The 15955-nt window shown below is 41.7% G+C and overlaps 2 protein-coding genes across 2 annotated transcripts; one reads left to right on the top strand and one right to left on the bottom strand.

The window, feature by feature from the left end:
• The first annotated feature begins 1398 nt into the window (after nt 1-1398).
• LOC113574622 (uncharacterized) lies at nt 1399-5059 on the top strand. The gene is made up of 2 exons (XM_027005649.3): nt 1399-2276; nt 2506-5059. Exons 1-2 carry the CDS (start codon nt 1655-1657, stop codon nt 2739-2741), a joined length of 858 nt encoding a protein of 285 aa, XP_026861450.3. The 5' UTR covers nt 1399-1654; the 3' UTR covers nt 2742-5059.
• A 2006-nt stretch (nt 5060-7065) lies between these two features.
• Nucleotides 7066-15651, bottom strand: galnt5 (polypeptide N-acetylgalactosaminyltransferase 5). The gene is made up of 10 exons (XM_027005710.3): nt 13764-15651; nt 13337-13503; nt 12902-13021; nt 11750-11885; nt 11249-11368; nt 10523-10640; nt 9881-10210; nt 9036-9116; nt 8582-8731; nt 7066-8262 (listed from the first exon to the last, which is right to left on the bottom strand). Exons 1-10 carry the CDS (start codon nt 14990-14992, stop codon nt 8122-8124), a joined length of 2592 nt encoding a protein of 863 aa, XP_026861511.3. The 5' UTR covers nt 14993-15651; the 3' UTR covers nt 7066-8121.
• Between the last annotated feature and the right edge of the window lie 304 nt (nt 15652-15955).

Here is a 15955-nt window from a genome sequence, read left to right as displayed (position 1 = left end):
CATATGCGGTCAGTCACATTAGTTATCCTTATTTGTTGCAGAAAACGTCTTCACAAATTATAATTCTTGTAATTCGTAAACATGTTTTCAGAGGCTTGTCTGAATAATAGCGGTTCTTTTCCATTTTGATTTACCGCCACTAGAGGGCAGTAGGACACATTGTAAATCCTCATATTGACAGACTTTGGGGTCACCGTTTGCTTGAACGCGTCAGTGAGATCGCAGCAACAGGCTACTCATTAAACAGAAAAAAACCCCCAACATACTTTAGTCTTATTTATTGCTTATTTACAACATGGTTTCAGCTCACACTGGTTTCAGTGCAGGCAACCGATGCGTAGTGAACATGCGATGCGTCTCAGTCCCACGATCACACCCAGAAATATGTCGCCTTTCTCTCAACATATCTGCAGGTGGAACGATTTTCTCACGGCCCTCAGACTGAGCAATAACAATAAAACGAAAAAATGCATTAAAAGCAGCGGATATTCGAGCAAGTGCTGTTCTTCACACGTCACGTATCTGTCCTTAGATCAGACGGCAAAAGCCGACACGTGTGTATTATTAACCATGCGTTGGGTCCTAGATACATAAGCCGTTGCTGAAGGGCAGGTTCGGTCATAGCACACCAGTGAAGGTTCTGGACATCGGCGTATTGCAGTGTTTCCTTCTCTCGTTCCCGAGAATTACTCAACTCTTAACAGGCATCGGCTGTGCAAGAGCAAGGAACGTTCCCCCCAAAATGTGCAGCATGGTGTCCCTTGGGCTGGAACGGAAAAGCAGAGGCCATTGAATGACAAATCGTAATTTGAAGCAATAGAAGCTCAAACCCTATAGGATGCTGAACCGTTTTCTTTACAGATGTTGTAGCACGGATAGGCTGCTGTTTAAACGTTCACCTTTCGCTGAGATCTGGGAACTGATGGCACTCATTATCAGCTCTTATTATTATTATTATTATTTTTTTAAATTAAAGCCTCAAACAAATAAGACAAAAAAACCCAACCAACCAAACAAACAAACAAAAAAACCCCGGCAAAATATATATATATTTTACTGTTTTGAAAATAACAACTAATATACAGTTCCAAATAAAATCTGGGATTCTATAACCCCTCGGGCTCAGGGGTTTGAATGTTTTTACGCACTGTATGATTATACAAATGTTGCACTGTGCGGTTCGGTGGACGTGTAGCAGAGGCAAGTTCGTCTTTTCACGCTCCGAACACGGGCATAAATCTGACACAGAATCCTAATGAGAATGTTAATCGGCCTTTAGAATACCTCTCAGCGCTAGCGGTCACTTGAGCAGGATTAAAGTCCAAGGACAAACGATTCGTTTGTAGTGGAATAACAGACAAAAAGACCATTCATGTGGGCCAGTACAAATCCCCAGTTCTCCACTGGTTTAGAAGGCTTGTAGCAGGACGAAAGCGCAGCACCTCGTCGCCCGCGTGCCCGGTCACCGGATGGAGGGTACGTTTCTCTTAAGTGTGCACGCGGGAAAACGTGACGAGCAGTGATCGCACCTGGTGAACATCCGTTTAGCCAAGCTGTGTGTATACTAAAAGACGGAGGAAATTGTGAAAACTGTCCACATCTGAAGAATAGTGCCCTGCGCAGAAGGGACGTCCCGGGGTGGAACGTATTAGAGATGGCAGACGTTAGACGTGTGCTGGAGGTTGAGAAGATCTCTGTACCTGCCCCGGTAGGGGTCATGGGTGGAGAGGTACCTGCGGAGGTCCCGCAGGCGCCCAGGGAGCCAGGTAGTCAGACTATGACCGTAGCAGACAGCTCCGTGTTTTACAGCGGAGATGAAGAAATTCCACAAGCGGCGCTTGGTTCTTCTACCTCCATGCCTGTAGAATGCAACTGGCCTGCAGGACTCGAGTCCGTTTCCCAGGTTCGGGATTTAGGAGCAGAGGAGTCAGGGCAGTCCGTGTGTGGCAGTATCGGGCCAACGGAAGAAGGCCACGTGTATCACAGTGCTTCAGTGATGAAGGACGTGGAGAATTCGATCGCGAATAACGTGAGTCATGTCACATCTCCCGTGACTGCTCAGGCAGCGGAACGTGAGTCTGAAGCAGCGGTTAACATCAGCATGGCCCGCAGTGATGAGCTCTTAGCAGTACAACACACAATGGCTGCTGCAGGTGAAGCTGCACAGTTGCATGTGGAGGACAAGAAGCAGAAGGAGCAGAGCCTGCTGTCGTACACGCTGACGGAGGCTCCCCCACAACCGCAGGCAGAGCAGGCAGGAGAAATCCCGGAGAGAGGTAAGAAGTTGACCATTCAGGCACTGCAAATCTCGATTATCTCAAAGGTCTTATAGTTAAAAGTTATAGATCTCTGACTAAACTGCACTGTGCACAAAAGTAAGCTAATTAGACAGTTCTGAATTTAAGCAAATAATTTTAAGCAAATTAATTTCATGGCCAAACTGTTTATTAAAGTGTTCAATCTTAATCCTTTTCCCTTGACCTTTTTTTTGGGGGGGGGGGTTAGGAGAGAGCAGTGACGCACACGAACAGGTCGGCGACATTATGCTTCCTGCCTCCGCCTCGCCTGGAGATGAACTAGGTGTCTATTCAGTGTGTAATGGCAACAGTGTTAGAGCCAGACTTAACATCTCATTTAACCACTTAACCCACGAGAAGTACGGAACTGTCTCATACAGGCAGATTCGCAGAGGCCACACCCGACAGAGGATCGAGGAGTTTGAGTCTAGAATGCAGCTGTGAAAATCCTGGAGAAGAGCATCATACCATTCACATTGGATTTCACGAGTTTAAGAATCAAAATTTGGTCAAGTAAGCTTAAGCCTCAACAGATTTTATAACAAAGAGCATCAGGCAGCAAACGATTGTTTGATTGTTAAGTTGCAGCTTATTTGGTTTTGCATTGAATCAACATGTAATATATGACCAAATGATCTGGAACTTCATAACAATTCATTAGCTGTCTAAAGTCATGCACCTCTCTTGTAGATTACTAGAGCATTTGTGCAGCTCATTGCACTGTAAGCTCGAATAAGATACCGCAGGTGACTTGATATTGTAGCTTGTCTGCAGTGCTGGCATGTATGCAGTTCTGTGTCTTATAAAGCCGTGTACATTAAAATAAAAATGATCACTGATATAATAATGCTTTGTAAAATGTATGCAGAATTTTGTCCAAAGCATTTTTAAAGATTGACATTAACACATTGTAATATTGAACAGTATGTGGGCAAGTGAGAAAAAAAATCTATACTATTATTTTATTACTATAATGTAATCACAGTGTAGTAACACTACTGTGCAATGAGCATCTCTTAAGATTATATTTAATCTGGATATAAACAGAGATGTGTGAAATTAAAAAGGTGACAACCGAATCTACACTTGAGATGGAGTTCATTTAAGATGTGCTGTTGTATTATTTAATATACTGTGCAGTCTGTAGCAAACATTTTTATCACTAGCATATTACAGTGAAACACTGGCCAATAATGTGTAGTGCAAAATGACATCTGAAATATGATCGCATTAACAAATTTAAAGCCATCACAGCCACCGCCTCACAATGGGACCAAAAGTATCTTAGACAAATCTACATAATATTAACCAATATTATACCAGTAATAATAGGACAAATTAGAAGAGTACAAATATTATTACTAGAATATACCATCACTGGCCACTTTATTAGCTACACCTTCCTAGTACTGGGTTAGACCTCCTTTTGCCTTCAGAACTGTCTTAAATGGCATAGACTCAACAAGGTACTGGAAACATTTAGAGATTTTGGTCCATATTGATGTGATACCATCAGACAGTTACTGCAGATTTGTCAACTGCATAGCCTTGATGCAAGTCTCCCATTCCACCACATCCCAAAGGTACACTATTGGATTGAGGTCTACTGACTGTGGAAGCTATTTGAGTTCAGTGACCTCATTGTCATGTTCAAGAAACCAGCTTGAGATTTGAGCTTTGTAACATGGCATGTTATCCTGATGGAAGTAGCCATCAGTAGATTCGTACACCGTGGTCATAAAGGGTTGGACATGGTCAGCAATAATACTCAGGTAGACTTTGGTATGGTAGGTAGGTAGACATTTGAATGTTGCTCAGTTAGTATTAAGGGGCCCAAAGTGCGCCAAGAAAATATTCCTCTAACCATTATACCACCACCAGCCTGAACTGCTGATACAAGGCAGGATGGATCCATGCTTTCATGTTATTTACAACAAGTTTTGACCCTACCATCTGAATGTCAGAGCAGAAATTCCATCAGTCTCATTAAACAATTTTTCCAATCTTCTGTTGTCTGATTCTGGTGAACCTGTGCAAACTGGAGCCTCAGTTCTCTGTTCTTAGCTGACGGGAGTGGCTCCTGGTGTGGTCTTCTGCTGGTGTGGCCCATTTACTTCAAGATTCAACTCATTGTGCATTCAGAGATGCCCTTCTGCATACCTTGGTTGTAAGGAGTGGTTATTTGTGTTACTGTTGCCTTTCATTTGGCTCAAACCAGTCTGGTCATTCTCCTCTGACCTCTGGCATCAACAAGGCATTTTCACCCAAAGATCTGCTGCTCACTGAATATTTTCTCTTTTTTTGACCATTCTCTGTAAACCCTAGAGAAGGTTGTGCATGAAAATCCAGCAGATCGGCAGTTTCTGAAATACTCAGAACAGGGCATCTAGCACCAACAACCATGCCACATTCAAAGTCACTTAAATCACTATTATTCCTCATTCTGATGCTTGACTTAAACTTCAGCAGGTCTTACTGACCATGTCTACATGCATTAATGTATTGAGTTGCTGTCATTAGATTGGCTGATTAGATATATTAATTAACGAGCAGTTGAACAGGTGGGTTTAATAAAGTTGCTGGTGAGTGTATATAATAACAATGGGTGCAAATCCTTTGCAGTTGATTCCCTAAAGTGTGTGAGTCAAAGAAACTTTGCCAGGCCTTATAAGGCTTTTAACTTTTGGTCTGGTCTTCAGTAAATCGAATACATGCTTCAGGTCACATGACTAATTTGACCAGTAAAGAACCTTTGACTCTTTGGACAATGTCATAGTTGTTTTTTCCACATCTTTCAGATGATTGTCTGGACACAAGGTAACATACATCTGGTTTGGAATATTTCAGTATTTAAGATGTTCAGTATACATCACAATTCATTGTACTGCTGTCTTTGGCAGATGAGCACTGAGAAACACTGGCAGCTATATGTATCCATGCTACTATGCTTGACAAACGAGGTGGATTGCTTTGAATCATACAGACTGATTAGGTTTTCTTACTCTTTGACTGTCAGGGGTTTTGCATAACATCCAGAGATTACTGAGAATGACTGTGAATGGCTTTCATACCAACTGCTTATTTTGAAGTTCAACCCTAACCCTAACTCTAACCCCTAAAGTAACTGCTTTGAAGTGCTGTGAAAACATTTATATTGAACCACACAAGTTCTTCATTAACCTTCCTGCTTCTCTCCATCCAAACCACAAAGGAGAAGGGAAGTTGTGTCAATCCCCAGCCCCACTTCTCTTCTCTTCTGAACTTCATCTTAATATCTTCACCAGGACATGGGCCATATAATCAATGCTCTGTTCTTTTGGCCAATCTATTGGGCAAGTAATGTTTGGTTTCTACACTTACATTCCTGTGCATGGCATAAGGTGCACCACTTCAACCACCATTTTCTCACATCACTTTACTGGCTTCCTGTAGTTGTTGTAGCAGTTAAAACCCTAAAAGGCCAAAATAAATGGCCACCCCAACCCCAAAGGTTGATCAAATCCTGCATGAGTACAGCTTCACTTGACCCACCGTTCTTCAGAAGACATGCCAAACCTCACGACATTTTTTCTGGCTGCCCAGTTTACTGACTGAAGCACAACGTTTCACAGTGATCTCTGGTACTCCCAGAATAGCATCAATAAACAGCAACAACAAAAACAACATTCACGTATTCCTTCTTTAGTGACTCTGGTGTTTGTCTGAACATGAGTATAATAGTATCCTTAGATCCATGCCTAAAGATTCCACCAATTTCCAAGTAGACAATAAAAGCAGATATGCTCTACAAAGTAAATAAATACAAATAAGCAGGTTTTTGTTTCTTCCTCTTTCATTACTATGTTATATGTTCACCTCTTCTAAGAGACTTCTTTTGCGTTTTGTGATGAACTGTGTGAGGTCGTAGTTCTTCTTATTTTACTTTTATGCCTACATCCTCACTAGTATTTTTGATATATTGAACTGTTTTTATATATGAAAATGATTGTTTGGTCATCCACGCCAGTTTTATTTTGAAACCTTCTCACGTTTGCTAAGATGACACTCTGTATCGTGCTTTGTCTCCAACCAAGTTATTCAGATTTTTATTTTTTCAGCACTGATGCCTTCTTGGTGCTCCTAAAGGTGAGGGTTGAGAGTCACAACCCCAGATGGAAACAGAACATTCAAACACTTTTTAGATCTTTTGTGTATGAACTAACTGTGCACACAACTGGACAAAACTGAACAGCTAACTGTACCATTACTTCTGGTTCCCTAATTTGAGAAGAGTGAATATAGACATAACTGTAATTCCCAGAGTTGACCTCATATAACTAGTTTAGTCAAAGGTATATTTCGAGCTCAGTGCACCAAGCTAGAAAAAGAAATTGTCATTGCAAAAGATCCCTATGTGTGAGAAGCACTTCTATGTACATGTGAGTCTGTGCATGTGCGTGTGTGTTATACATGGTTTGCTACTTTAAAGATTTTTTGATGCATGGTCGTTTAGTAAGCAGGTACTTTCCTGAATTACACAGAAAAGAATAAGCACTTCCTGTTAAGAATTACAGTATGATGACTTTACAGTAAATGATCTTTACAGAACAGAAGATTTTTTTAAAATCTGCATTAGGACTTTCATAAAATTCTTAGAGATGATCTGAATACAGTAAAATGCATTGCACTTGCCTTATGGGAAAAGCCTACATGATCTTTTATTCTTGTTCTTCACAGAAACAAGAAATACAGACACAAGTTGATTATAATCATACAAGGGGGAAACATGTTAAAGAAACAGTTCAGTGTTTAATAAAGTCAAAATTTATGTTCTGAAGAATTCAGCAGCACACAAACTATCCTTTTATTACAAAGATTACAAACATCTCCCTCTACTGTCAAAAGGATGTGTACAGCAAAACAGCTTTTTTTTTTGTTGCTTGGATAAATTGCTCACTCATATTTGGAGTGACTAATTACTGTACACAATAGAATTATTAATAAAAGCAATTCTTAAACTACTATAATAAGACACTGGGTCAAATGTATAAACATTTTAGTGCTTTTAGACTTTTCCCCACAAGCTGTAATTATGTAAACAAATTTTTCCATGCATGAAAGATCACTTCAGTTTTTAAAATGCACAGGACTGCTAAAGTTCCACAAGGTACTCAAGAGTCTATAGATTCTTACAGCTAGAGAATACTTCTTACAGATATGCTTTAATAGAGAAGAGTTGAGTAATCTCATCCGGGCTTGGTAATGCCAATTAATTTGACAAAAACAATATGAACAGACACAGCATAGCGCACTGAACAGGCTACAGCAAAGATTAGCCATTAGACTGGCTATATGTTTCCATCTGAAGCTGGCGTTGGTGTTGATAGTTTCCTGAGTCTCCTGGACCCAGCAAGCTTGACACAGTTGTTCTCCATCATTAGTATCATTAGTAACATATCACATTCAACTGTGATGTAATCCAAGTATTCCTTAATGTACTACAGCTATAACATGCATTTATTTACCTATTTTTAAAATGTATTTTAGGTCAACACTTGTGTTTGTTCACAACAAGTGCAACAAATTCAGAAAAGTCTGCTGCCCCAAAGCCCTAAACCATGTTTATAGCACCAGACATACCAGAACATAGCTCCCAAACCTCCCCAAAATACACAGAGCAAAAAACACCATCAAATGATCTGCACTGAACAAAAACATTGCACAGCCCCTGTTACCGTCCCTTTTACCAAAACAACACAATTCTGCATGCATCTTTCCATTACCTAAAACACGAATACTTCAACAACTTCCTTCTGAAGGGTAAGTGAATACCCTGCCGCATGGCTCACTGGGCATAATAGTGTGTGAACTGCCATTTCTGGAATGGGTTGGCTGCCTCGCATGCCTTCAAGAAGACCCCGCCTCCTTCAGGCTCTGCCTCCAGGCACACCTGCTGTGGAGACGCCTCAGCAATCAAATGATCTGTCTAAAAAACAGACACGCATGCAAGCACAGATGCGCATGCACACACAAGGCACACACAAAATATCACACACACGTTTACAATGACAGCTTGTGGAATGCCCTACTGTGAATTATAATAAAGTTGCACCACAGTAATGCGTCCTGGTTTGCAGGAATTTAATTTCTTAAAATATCTTCCAATGGGACTGCAGCTATGTTGAAAATATCTTTTAAAAGTGTTGTGTAACTGAAAACAACCAAAACAACCGATCCTACTGCATCCTAAATTCGACAGAATGAGCATCAATCAGCATTGAGGGGGTTTTATAGCACCGACATACCAGAACTTGGGTGGATTTGTGCAACCATCGGAGGTGTGGCTTAGTGTTGTCACATGGTTCCATTGCGACGCCTGTTCCTGTTTTGTGTGGAGATACACAGGAAGCATCCTGGCGGAATGTCCTCACCCAGGAGTAGTTGAAGTGCTGGCTCTGGAGGACAAAGGAAGGCATCCACTGAATCAGTAATTCAGTCCGTGTCTCTGATTTTAACTACAATATAGGCACTGACTGCCCATGACCATAATGATTACACTGTTAAACTGGATTTAATGATAATTAATAGAAGAGCTTCATATTTTAAAAACTTTTGTGAAGCATTTTCTATGTTTAAAGAGAATAAGAAAAACCCAGGTCTTACTGGACTATCACTGTGTATTTTTAATGGAGGTAAGCAAGTATGCATGAAAAAATATTTATAAAAGAGTGTGGAGTGTAATCTAGAAGTCGACATTACCTGTTTCTTAAGATCACAGATCTCAAAAAACAAGGAACCTTTATCCAGCACCAGACACTTTCTTATGCCCATGTTCAAAACCTACAAGGAAAGGGATGAAAGGCCACCATTAATGTGTGTGTGTGTGTGTGTGTGTTATAATTTGCAGAGCAGCACATTCTAATGGCATACTTCCACCCATAAACTCATTGTGTTGTAGAAATCTGCATTAACTGAAACAGAATAATGTTTTTGTTTGTTGTAGCAGCAAAATGTAACAGGCTATACTAATAACCTCACACCTTGGAGGTATTAAGCAGATTCACTTTTTTATGCACATGTTGAAAACCTACAAGGAAAAGGTTAAAAGTTCACCAGTAATGTGTGCATATCTGCGTGTGTGTGTGTGTGTGTGTGTGTGTGTGTGTGTGTGTGTGAGTGAGTGAGAGAGAGAGAAGGGATTGTGGTTTTACTGTTTCATCCCTGATTTGCTAAGACAAAAGCTTCAGTGGAACCATGAGGAGCATTGCACGGGCCAAACGAGGCCTAGAGTGACACAGAGCCTTTGTCAACAAACACTGAACAATGGCCCTGGCGTCACACGCAGAGAAAACCAAAACAAGGGCCCTCCTTACTCTGTGCATGAGTCTGCACTGAATTTTCAGAGACTGATAATAGAAAATATGATAGCAGTGGTGTTTAGAAACATGTTTAGAAAACTATTCCTTTTTCCTTTTTCTTGTTAATACCTTTTTTTTTTGCTTTATCCCTGAGAAATAAAACCCTGACGTTCTCAGATGTTCTAGTCAGAACTATGTAAAGTGATACATCAATTCCGCCATGTCCTGAAAACCCATGGCACTCACCGGGCCTTCAGCTTTGACAATGGGAGCCTCAAGCTCAGGGTAGATGTTCTCCAGGTACCAGCTGAAGCTCTTACAGCCAAGCTTCTTCCGCAGCTGGATCTGCTCCGTGAGGTTCCCGATGTCCATGCCGTTCCTGTCAAGCAGGTGGAGGTAGCCATGGCCATAGAACAACTCCTTGTACTCATCCAGCCAGACCTCGGCCACTCGTGCCAGGTTGCGCTCCACTGTCTTCTGCCGGTTCTTGGGGAACTTGTAGGGGTTCTCACCACGGAAGATGTGGCCCACGCGTGAGCATGGGATGATCTCAATCTCGCCACCGCACATCCAGATCTGATGGCAGGTTATGTTGTTTGAAGAGAATCATGAAACCCAGCAATCAGTAATTAATAAAATATGATGAAAGTCAAACTATGCTTCAATAAAATAAAACAAAAATTAAATATGGACCATATAGTGGGAAGCCTTCACTATCTCAAGCAAGCTTCAAGCTGGATATAACTATCTGAAGGGGTAATGTATGCATGCTGATGCGGCACTCGTTAAGGTTATGTAAACTCTAACTTTGCAGTGAAGTAGCAGAAACACTGATGAAATGCTTCAGAAATACGTCCGAATGAGCTTCATGTTGTGAGATTGTTTAACCTTGAAAGAAAGCTCCATGTTCTCCCCACCCCACACATCCAGGCCTGGGTCATATGTTCCCAGCTCGTAGAAATACTGCTTATCTATAGAGAACAGGCCCCCTGCCATCACAGGACACCTAGGAAATAGTCAAATACGCATGAGCTCCAAGGAACGTTCATGTTTTGGTAGATGTCAGCCTTGATGAAAAGTTCAGGATCATTATTAGCTCATGCACCAATTAACATTTCACTTCAGATGGGAGAAGCCAATTAAGCAGACTTGAATGCACAGCAGTAAAGGAAATGAACTAGATACATTTAAGATGCTGTAAGCAATTTTTTAAACACCTAAGTGTTTTCATCCCGATCACAGAACTCACAGAATGTCACTTATTTTACATTTTACATGCGCAAACACTACATGAAAATATATGCTAAGCACCCAGTGTGCTTGACTCCGTCTGGAGGTTTAGGTGAAAGATGGGAAGGAGGGAACACATTCATTGGCTAAATCTGGCAGAAATGAGCAAAACTGTAACACTAATTAAACTAGTTTTAATGTTCACAAAAAAACTTGTTAAACTCCATCAAAATTAGTGTATATATTAGAAAATATACTGTACATTCAGAGTAAAGTGGGACTTGTAAACACAGTAACTTTAATTTACAACAGAGTAAGGTTAGTTTCAGTCATTATTTTCAAATCCCATTTCAAATGTTGGTGAGCAATGTCATTACACATTACCTGATGGGGTCGGAGTCATTCATGTTGTTCTTTTTGATGACATCCTGTGATAGAGTGCTCCAGCCAAAAACTAAAGGCCATTTGAAAATACCTTTTTGGAAATTGTCCACCATCACATAACTGCAAGAACAGACAACAATGGTAATGTTTTGTCTCACAGGCTTGTCTATATTCAAATCTATGCATGCAATGGCAGGTTAGCACTAAAACAATACAGAACAAACCTAGTAATACATTATTTTCACCTGAAATACTTGCGAAAAAAATCATTTTTGCCACTATTGTAACACTGTCTGTTGCAAGTTCAAGCAGGTCAGCACACATTTGTGAAAGCCAGAGCTCACATGCATTCCTCTGAAATGTGCGGAGTCTGAATGCATCTATCTGCAGCAGCAAAAGATGTTTAGAGGAGACTGAATGTAAGACAGTGGATTGGCTATGACTACGAAGACTATCCGCTTGGTTAAGCCCAAGAAAAGCTGCTCCGTCAAGCTGGCTCACCTCATGTCCTTGTCGCTGATGACCTCGATGACAGGGCAGGCTACTCTCTTGCGCTCCATGTAGACCTGCTCTAGCAGAGGCTCCAGCCAGCCCACGTTACACTCGATGTGGGAGTCCAGGAACGTCAGCACATCTCCTGCACGAATGGGCGTACAAACCAAGCACCACAAACAAAGGCAGCAGAATGTGAGAAGCTTGGACACTTTTCCATCTCATTTTTCCATGAATTTGCTTATTTCTACAGTGCATGTGGAAAGCTTTCAGAACCCTTCAAGGTTCCTTTATCTCGGTATATTTTATACTCAACTTGGATTGAACTCATTTTTTTCCTTGTCAATCTACACACAATACTCCACAATGACAAGTCAAATGTTTTTGAAATGTTTTGTAAACTTATTCTAAATAAACCAATGTCTTGTCAGTATTTGTTATGACACTCACAATTTAAGCTCTGGTTCTTCCTACTTCTAAGGCTCACTGCGAATAAGATCCAGAGTTCCTTTGCAGAGAGGGAAGAACCTTATGGAAAGACAACCATTAGTGCAATACTCCAATAAGGCTGTTATGGTAAAGTGGCCAGACAGAAGACAGTACGTACTAAAAGGCACATTAGAGTTTGCCAAAGGAAAACTCTCAGTGTGAGAGAAGCAAGCTCTTCTGGTCTGATAAAACAGAGATTAAAATATTCGGCCACAGTTCCGAGCAGTATATATGGAGAAAACTATTACCAACGAAGCATTAACTAAGTGAAAGATCCAAATTTTAATGTAAATGGAATATTTTAAGTTTTTTGTTTTTAATAATTTGTAAAACATTACAGAAACTTTTTTTGCTTTGTCATTGTGGAATAAACATCACCACAAAACAGTTACATTTATTTTAAGATGAGTGTGAATCATACTAAAATATGTCTATGGAAAAGTTTCCTGATTTACTCTACAAAAGGTTTTGTAGGCATTTGTGTATGTGGGTGTGTGACTAGGTTTGGTTTCAAGAACAGCCTACAAGACATTTGATACGCACTGCTCTCCATGATTGAATAAGTAAATGTGGATATATGGAGACATGTTTTGCTTACTCATATACCGTGTGTGTGTGTGTGTGTGTGTGTGTGTGTGTGTGTTTTAACGCTTGCTTTCTTGCGAGTGTTACCCTTTGCCACTGCAGCACCAGCCAGCCTTGCCCGGATCAGCCCATGTCGTTCTTTCAGACGGATGATCCGGACTTTAGGAAACTGGGACATGTAAGCTTCCAGCTTTTCCTTCAGGTAGTCTAAAGCACAAAGGCAAACACAGATGGACATATTCTCAGCTCTGGTTCACAACATAGACAGACATGTTCTCACCTGTTTAACAAGTACTAATTCTCAGAGTTTGACAGCCATGGATTCTCTTATAAAATCTAAATTGTTTAAGCTACCCATCTCAAAATTTCTAAAATGCTTATTATCAGTGTCATAACTGCTCAGCCTTTAGTGGTGACATTCCACCCTTGTGTTCTTTAGTGCAGAAATCCCACACAAAGCCTTTGGCACTGAAATCCCACTGAGAATGCCATCTGATGGAGAAGCCCCTCCCGTAGCTTCACCTTTGGTGCTGCAGTCATCCACCAGCAGCACCTCTTTGAGTAGGTGAGGGGGGGATCTGTTGAGCACGCTGTGGACGGAGCGGAGCAGAGTGGACCACACCTCGTCCATGAAGCAGAAGATCACGCTGGTCATAGGCAGGTCATCATGAACCAGGTTCTCTGCGCAGCTACACCAAAGGTGAGATATGTATATTCAAAACACGACATACAATTTTTTAACTATAATAGTTCAATATAAAGACAATTGCAAAGAACATAAAAAATGACACAGTCTCACTGGGACAAAGCACCACTTTTACACTTGAGTGCTAGTAGCTTCCCCTTGTGGAGACTCTTCAGCCAACTAAAAGCATATGAATGATTGAGCCAACGACTCAATAAGCCAACAAAGCCCAGCCCGCATGTAGTACATTGCTCCAGCACTCACGCAGGGGGTCTGGTGTCTGGAATGGCTCTGTCCACAGGAATCTGCTCGCTGAGGAAGACGTTGAAGTAGCCCTCGCTCCACCTGCTCCAGCTCTCCTCCTGCCTGTCCGGGGGCACCACGGCGGCCTGCCCGAACTGCCCCACTGCACGCATGTCTCTGGGCCTGTTCGTCATGTCCAGGGCCATCACCTTGTGCCGCTCACTAGCCCTCCTCCTACCCGTGGAGTTTTGCAGCTGAACCTGCTCACCACCCCACTGATTCAATTGGTCCTCCACCATCTGGAGTGGCTTTGGGGAGACTTGTGCCATGTGTGTAATTGACCTTGGGCTGGTATTTCTGACTGTGTATTGTTTGTCCTTACTATTCATATAAAATTTGCTGCCTATTTCTTTAGTAACCCTTTGTACGGGTTTGACAGGGTATACCGCTTTGCTAATATTTAGGTGAGCTTCTTGTTTTACTGGTTTTGTATTATTGCTGCTGAATTTTCCATGAATCGCAACGTCCACTGGTAATTTAGTGACCTGCACTAGTGTTGTATCGTTTTTGGTCGCATTGCTCTGCAATTTCATACTTTTCCTTTCTAAAAGTCTTGTGGGAAACTTTTCTTCCTGGACAGCAGGTGGCGCCTTGGTGTCTGAAACTGTTACTTTCTTACTATTTTCATTAAGTCCTTGTTCTGCAGCCTGTTGAGTCACTTGGAGCAGTTCGTTTCTGATACTCGTGTCAGTTCCTTTGTTAAACCTGTTGAACGGCGGCTCTTTTGCAGAGGGCTTCAGATTCACACGCACTTTTGACTTACTTTCATTAACCAGTGTTTTCTGTTGTTTCGTCACAGTTGACGTCTCATTGTCAATTTTAGTCTTCACCTGGGTGTATTTTTCTAGCTGTGCTTTAGCTTGGTCACTAAGCTGAGCAGGTATTTCCCCTGGTCGCTTTCGGTATACATCAGCAACTTTTCTTTCGAAACTGAAAATTTTAGACTGAAACAGACCCTCAACCTTTTGAAGAGGGTGTTTGAAGTCCCCGTCGCTTACACTGGTTTTCTGCGTACGCTGCCTTTTGGCGAGGTCTCGCTCTTTGACAACGAGCTCTTTGAGAAGTTGACTGTTAACGTCGTTGATCGACAGCCTAAGTGCTGCCATGTCAAAGAGGAGCCAAATGACGGACGCAATAAAAACAAACGCCAGTACCCTGCCACTGCCCCTTAAATACTTCCTAAGCTTCATGTCGATCTCTGTTAATTCCGATTATAATAAGACGAGCCTATTCAAATAAGAATCTAGCATATTGTCCTACTTGCAGAAGTGCAAGTCAGTGCCAGCAAATTGATGGTTACGTGGTGGTAGTGCAGAACACGGAGCCATGACTGCGTGGCACCATCCCTCCCTCCCGCTGCAGATCCAGCCGCCTTTCATCTGGAGTTACGCGCACATACACGACGAAGTAAAACGCAGAAGCTGCATGGACGCTGCAGCGTGCGAGCGACGGCTAAAGCAACTCGAGAAAGTTAGAAAGACACGTCTCACTTAGCGAGTCCCAGGTGTCCAGGGGAAAGTCGCGGTCACAGGGTTGCGCCACAGTCTGGAGTTCTTTTCAAGTGATCTTCTCAAGTTTATGTCACGTCCCTTAACGTAGGCAACGGCGGACACGGATTCCTTGTCATCGTGCAGGAGTCTCGACGAAAGACTCGACTTTAAGGACAAGGCGCTTGGCGCGTGCGTCTGCACGAAACTGGCCACATAGTTGTCAAGGATCTGGCTCGTGCAGTTCCTGGATCGCCTACGCAACAGACCTCGTCGTCGTCTTCTTCTTCTTCTTCTTCTTCTTCTTCTTCCTCTTCTTCTTCTTCTTCTTCTTCTTCTTCTTCTTCCTCTTCTTTTTTTTTTTTTTTTTTTTTTTTTTTTTTTTTAAGTTACACGTAGGCCAAGTAATGTGACTACGTGTAGGCGTACCGTCACTGCATGCTTTACACAACACTTAGAACTGGAATTGAAGTGAAAAACAACCACAGGTTACGGCACGCTTATCAGCAAAACAAACAAGTATATTGGAAATAATGATTACATATAAGTTTATACAACAACATTTCTCATTTATTTAGTCATCCATCAAATGAGCAGTTGATCAGAGTACCAGAAGTTCAAGTAATTTCCCTTGCTGAATATCAGTCTGCACTTATGGAACGGGTC

This window comes from Electrophorus electricus, chromosome 4, assembly GCF_041902795.1.
Source record: "Electrophorus electricus isolate QZ-2024a chromosome 4, ASM4190279v1, whole genome shotgun sequence".
In the NCBI taxonomy this organism is placed as follows: Eukaryota; Metazoa; Chordata; class Actinopteri; order Gymnotiformes; family Gymnotidae; genus Electrophorus; species Electrophorus electricus.
Note: the sequence above shows the minus strand (reverse complement) of the source record. Positions and strands in the feature narration are given on the sequence as shown.

Coding starts and splice junctions, on each gene's coding strand:
- LOC113574622 (XM_027005649.3), top strand. CDS start 1,655: ATGGCAGACGTTAGACGTGTGCTGGAGGTTGAGAAGATCTCTGTACCT. Junction 2,277..2,505: donor AGGAGAAATCCCGGAGAGAG/GTAAGAAGTTGA, acceptor GGGGGGGGTTAG/GAGAGAGCAGTGACGCACAC.
- galnt5 (XM_027005710.3), bottom strand. CDS start 14,992: ATGAAGCTTAGGAAGTATTTAAGGGGCAGTGGCAGGGTACTGGCGTTT. Junction 11,369..11,749: donor ATCAGCGACAAGGACATGAG/GTGAGCCAGCTT, acceptor CTGTTCTTGCAG/TTATGTGATGGTGGACAATT. Junction 10,211..10,522: donor ACATGGAGCTTTCTTTCAAG/GTTAAACAATCT, acceptor ACCTGCCATCAG/ATCTGGATGTGCGGTGGCGA.